This window comes from Boleophthalmus pectinirostris, unplaced genomic scaffold (genome assembly GCF_026225935.1).
Source record: "Boleophthalmus pectinirostris isolate CB_2022bp ecotype Guang Dong unplaced genomic scaffold, ASM2622593v1 HiC_scaffold_9, whole genome shotgun sequence".
NCBI lineage: Eukaryota > Metazoa > Chordata > Actinopteri > Gobiiformes > Gobiidae > Boleophthalmus > Boleophthalmus pectinirostris.
The window spans coordinates 8609547-8615546 of record NW_026571541.1 but is presented as its reverse complement, the minus strand read 5'-3'; the positions used below and the strand labels follow the sequence as shown (position 1 = coordinate 8615546).

Sequence of the window (6000 nt, the reverse complement as noted above, 5' to 3'; positions counted from 1 at the left end):
GATAAATAATATTACCATGATAGACCTATACCTTATTTCTTTAAACTATACTTAAATATCTCAAGGATGGCACCATTGTTTTCTCAAAATAAAAACTAAAATTATAATAAATTTTGATATATTTCTATAAAATTTGAGTAGATGTAATAAAGTGATGTGATTCCTTCTATAATTTTTTTCTTCTCGTGACTGTCTCTTTATTTCTGAGTTTGGCTTGTGCTTTAGAAGACGCCATTTTGTTCATCAGTTCCTCTCCGAGATTTACAGAATCATTAGCGTAGCCCAGGCTAGTTAGCATCGGCCGGGCTAGTTAGCATCACCAAGCGTCGCCCAAGTCCGTCAGCAAAGCCTGGAGGTGTAAATAGCTGCCAACCACATAGGGGACAGAGCAAGGCGTGAGAAACGAACGGCAGATGTTTATGGTATTCCTCATTTTGCTTGTGTTAACGTCGCCTTTTGCCAGGACACCAAGCATAAACAAGATCCGTTCCCACTATTTTGGCTTGGGCCCTGGACAGTGTTCCAGTACACGATGACACTACTCAGATCTGTCTCTTTTAATTTCTTTCTTTTTTTTTTTTTTTTTTTGTACATTTTTGACTTTGGTCTTTATTTTTGTCAACGAGGGGAAGCAAACGACAAACAAAGCAAGTCTTCTCTACATCCTGTGCGGTTCGTTGCTACTCAGTCCCCCTTTCGAAAAAAAAAGAAAAACAATTTGTGATCCTTCCTGGTGCTGACAACTCTTCCGTTGCGTTGTAATAATGCTGTAACTCTCTATGTCTTCTGGGACGCGTCAACCCCAACTGTCATGTCTTCCCAAAGCAACGAAAAACAGGATATACTTTTTATGTCTTTCGATCTTTATCACCCCGTTGAAAAAATACAGGGCTGATTCTTTTAAATGAATATGGCAGTGTCTTCGCCTGTTCACAAGTCTGTAATGTCTCTTGCTTTATGGCTTGGGTCACTCTTAAAAGTTCATTTTTCTCCGATAACAAAAAGACATCCTGATCGCGACCCTTTTTACTTGTAGTTTTAGAAAATCTCTCTCTCACATTCACTCAAATACATAATAAATTTGGTCAGACATAAGCTGATTCGCTTGATTGCGTACGACCTAAATTGGGTGGTTGGGATAAGTGAGCCATATCTTTCTTCCTGATTTCGCAAATGGACTTCCTCCTCGCCTGGACGCCCCGAATCGCCGCCTTAATCTTCCTCCATCCCAAATGGTTCAGCTCGGCCAAGTTGAGCACCACGCAAATCCCGCTCACCGCAAACATGAACACCAGGAATACCGTTTTTTCCGTCGGTCTGGAAACGTAGCACTCCACCTCTTTGAGACAGGGGTAACGGTCGCATTCGAAGATCCCGGGTACGCTGAAGCCGTACAGGAAGTACTGCCCGGCCAAAAATCCGATTTCGAGCGCGTTCCTGAACACAACTTGGATAATGTAGAAACGTGATATCCCTTCTTGTCGCCTGACTTTGGAGCTCTTCCCGTGGGTGAGGCCTCTTGGTGCGTTGGGAATTTCTTTCACCTCCAAGCAATCTGGTTCCTCTTTTCCACCTCCGCCATCTCCACCGTGCTGAACCAAAATTCCATTAATGTTGCGCAGCTTCCTCGGCCCGTCTCTGCCGTAGTCTCTCTCCATGATTGGATAGAGGAAGGAGTAGCGCCGATCCTTTTGTTTGGCCGACTGGTGAACCGAATACGTAATGAAGCATAAACTAGGGGTGCATACGAGGATGATTTGAAAGACCCAGTAACGGATGTGAGAGATGGGGAAGGCTTTGTCATAGCAGGCCTGGTTGCATCCGGGCTGGAGGGTGTTGCAAATGAACATGGTCTGCTCGTCCTCGTAAACGGTCTCTCCGACGATGGCCACGATAAGGATTCGGAAGATCACCACCACCGTCAACAGGATCCTGGAAGACAAACAAAAGAAAGGGCACGTGGAGGTTAATATAAGAATGAGAGCGCACGTAGAGATGTCCTAAGATATCCTTCGAAGCACGGGAGATAACAAACCCAATGCAAACCTGGTTAAAGAGTAATACAATTGCTTTAGCATAAGGATGGTTTAATATATTTTGTTGAGCAGATACAATATCTGAAATTCTTCTCCTCTCCATCTCCCTTCCTCTCATCTCCTCTCTTTCCTTTTCCTCCTCTACCTCCCCCAAATTGGGTGTTGTTGTAGCCAATTACCAATATCTGAATAGTTTAAAATCCATACTAAGGACCACAAATCTATGTTAAGTTATATTACAATTCACATATGAAATAGGTTTTGTAAAAACAATGACAACATGTTTTTATCTGACATATAAAACCAACTAACCATAACCAATAAAGGACTTTTTATAATATATTATAATATTTTTTTCCACTTTTTTACTCTATCACAGTAGTTTTTATACAAGCATGATCATTTGCAAAAATATTGAACTATCGATATATAGTATCGTTTAATGTGATGATACAGTATCGATATCGTGGGCTACTGTACCAATATATTGCCAAGAGTAGTTTTTGGTATATTTTACAAAATTATTTTGTTACAGCTACAGTTTTGCTGCTTGTTCAGAGGAAGGAAACTCGTTTATGCAACACATTTGACATTTTCACTGTTTTGATGATTAAAATGTTAGTGTTTCATATGAACTTTGCACAAAAAGTGGTTTAACAAAGACTTTTCATATCACAGCTATGATTTAGACTTTATTTTTTATTGAACCATATCAAATGGATTTGAAATATTTCATACTGAATTGAAAGTGCACTGTATCAAGATGTGTACCGTATCTTCAACTTCTTAATGATACCCTGCCCTAATCTTCTGTTAGCTTTTGAGCTTTATCCTTGAGGAGCACCTGTTTTGGACTTTAACTAAAAAAAAAATCCACTGAAGCTCTCACTCCTTCCATTTTTTAATATAATTTCATTTGTTGCTTGATTGTGTAAACGCTCTTCTAATTCTGTTTTCATTGGTGTGTTCAAAAAGACAAATCTGTTGCTTCGAGGACAAACTGGGAATGAAATATGGGCACACAGACTGGGTCATTGTAGAAAAACATATTGTTGTGAAATATCGGCTCTATTTTGTATATGTATATCGAACTGATACTGATATCTGGGGAAATTCTCCAATTTCCCATATGGCCAATAACCGATAACTTGGAGCAAAACAGGGGCACACAGCCTGATTCATTGAAGAAAAACATATTGGTGTGAAATTTTGACTCAGTTTTGCATATGTGTACGGAACTGATACTAATATCTGGAGAAATGACCGATAACCCATTCTTAGATATTCCCAAGTAGGTTTACTGGCAAAATGACGCAGCTTTGCAAACACAATCTGGTAAATCTTAGCCCAAATGGATGCTAAACCTCTTCTTTTAAACAAAGCATGTAATCTTAGCCATACTGCGGTGTTTGAGTAAGAATTGAAAAGATTAGTGACAGATTGAACAATTCACCATATTATGCGTCAATGAAATGATGACTATATAAGATGTCCTTCTCAACAACAACAAGTTAAAAGATTCCATTAACTGGGTTTTTACTTTATTCAGACAGCTGCATTGATTTCTTCAAGAATGTGTTTCACAAGTCTGGTAAGGTTAGAAAAAATATGTTTCATTATTCATCGTCTACTTATTATAGGATTCAAGGTTTTCAGAGCCATTATGAGCAGCTATTAAATGAGGTAGACTGGTATTCTGAAAAATGTGCAATTTATTCACAGTTTTTATGGGGTTATGGAAGAAAAAAAAAAAGCATTCACACTTTTAATCACTAAAACACCTAGTCTGTCCTCACATTTAGCATTAAGATCTGAAAATATAATTTAAGCAACATTGTAATAAACCTAAATAAAATAAAATTTGGGGAGGAGGGTTTGCAACTTGTTTGTCTCCATGGAGATTATATTACTTTTCTAGTATGACATTCAACTTAAACCTTACATTTATTACAGTTACAGGTGTTTTTATTGTGCATAAGTTCAACAAAAGCATGCTTTCAAACTGTAAGCAATGTAACATCTCCACAGATCTGACCTCTAACTTGGCCCAGACAAGCACTTAATCACAAAATTCTTGCAAAAACTGTAAAATATATTCTGGTAAAACTCAGCGAAAACCTTTGAGTTCTTTATATCCATGACAACCGTGTAGAGTAGCTTAGACAGTGAGCGACAGCGCACGAATAAAGGGATTACTGATGCTGACTGACACTGCTTCTGGCCTCTATGAAGAAAATGAAAAAAAGATGATTCATTTTTGTGTGGATCAAGACAACTATATAAACAGAGGAGCTTTAAAGAACACTGGGAAATGTTAAAAGTGCACCGTGTACTTTTTCTGATGGAAGGGCCTGTCACCTACTTGTCACCATGGAGATGTTACAGAATGTTCCACAGCATGAAATTAAATCTTTTATTACCACATTTTTTCGCATGGTTTGGGTGGTCCTGCGACTTATACTCCAGTGTGACTTATATATTAAAATTTTCAGACTGACAGTCGCGAGAGGCTCTAGGCTTGTGTGTCAGTATCTAGTACGACTATTACTCCTGTACCACTGTCACTTCGCACTCTACTGTGCATGTCTCCTGTAGAAATAGCCACTGTCTTGCTGCAAATAGTGAAATATTCAGCCAAAAACGGTAATTGAGAAGTAGAAAGAAAGTTTGGAGCGAGAAACTTATGAGGGACTTGACGGAAAGCGGGGATGGAGAACACAGCTTTACAGCAACCGGGCAGGTGCACCATGTAACTTTCCTGGAAGTCACTGAATGAACTGACAAAACCTGAACTTCAATGACAATCGAAACCATCCTGTCAGGATTCAGAAAGGCCGGAATAATTCTAACTGTGTTACATTACGTATGTTACGTTAACATATTAACGCCTATTCAGTCTGTTGTTCTGTGTTCTATTGCTATTACTATAACTTGCCTTTCAAGATGAAATGTCGGTTCCTGGTCTCTGATTTTACAAAATACATTTCCCCAAAAAGTGCGACTTATAGTCCGGTGTGACTTATACATGTTTTTTTCTTCTTCATTGTGCATTTTTTGGCTGGTGCGATTTATACTCTGGAGCGACTTATAATCAGAAAAATACGGTAAGAGCAAATGTTCATATTGTGAGTGAGGTCGCCTATCCACAGATCTGAGATGTGACTTGGCTTGTTGGTGTCATCTGGTTGCTGCTAAGTTCGGCAGACAATGCAACAACCCAGAGTGAAACAAAAATCAAACATTTCCCTGGAGACAAGCAGATGGCAAACCTTGCACTGGGAAACTTATGCCATGCACCTTTAAAATATTAAGAATTAAAAACCTCACACATAAAGTTTTAAGTACAGGTCAAGTCAGATTGTGAGATAGGGTCAATAGCTTGATCAAGGACTACTTTTTGTGTTCCTGGTTTGAAATTTTCTACTAATTTTAAGAACTTGAGTCATCAGGTTCATACTATTTTTGTTTTTGCAGAGTAGTGTTCTGACAGGCCTGTATTTCTTTGATATTACAAACACCATAACCGGAGCACAGCTTTGTTTACGTCTCCTGCTTCCTGCTTTCAAACACATTCTTGCCTTTGTTCATTTCTTGTTCTCTTCAAAACTCATATATTTTTTACAGCGAGAACTTCAGAAGGCAGTTTTTTGTAGCTGTTTTTGCTTTATCTCCAACCTAAGTGACAAGATAACACGTCTGAAAAGGCTTGAAGCACAAATTTGGTCCTATAAATTGCAAATGGACTCTTGTGAGCTTTAAGCCATGTTAGAATGTTGTTACCTCATCAAAAACATACCAGGACTTGTGTTTTGTTTCATTTGAATTTCACATTTCATTTGAGTAATCCTGCTTTATTAGTTGGCCAACATCTCCAAAGCTCAAAATGCTCTGTTCTGTTTTAACTTTAGTTCAGTAGAGATTGGCAATTCCCAGGCTGAAATGATCCAAATGATTCTAGTGAAGG

The 6000-nt window shown here is 38.6% G+C and overlaps 1 protein-coding gene across 1 annotated transcript in view; it reads right to left on the bottom strand.

Annotated features, from left to right (window-relative positions):
• Nucleotides 1-1085: 1085 nt before the first annotated feature.
• The window catches only part of LOC110153606 (gap junction delta-2 protein), a 63504-nt gene continuing 58589 nt past the window's right edge, over nucleotides 1086-6000 (bottom strand). The window contains exon 2 of the mRNA XM_020917516.2: nucleotides 1086-1932. Coding sequence (XP_020773175.1) covers nucleotides 1086-1932 — 847 coding nt within the window. The remainder of the gene's footprint in view (nucleotides 1933-6000) is intronic.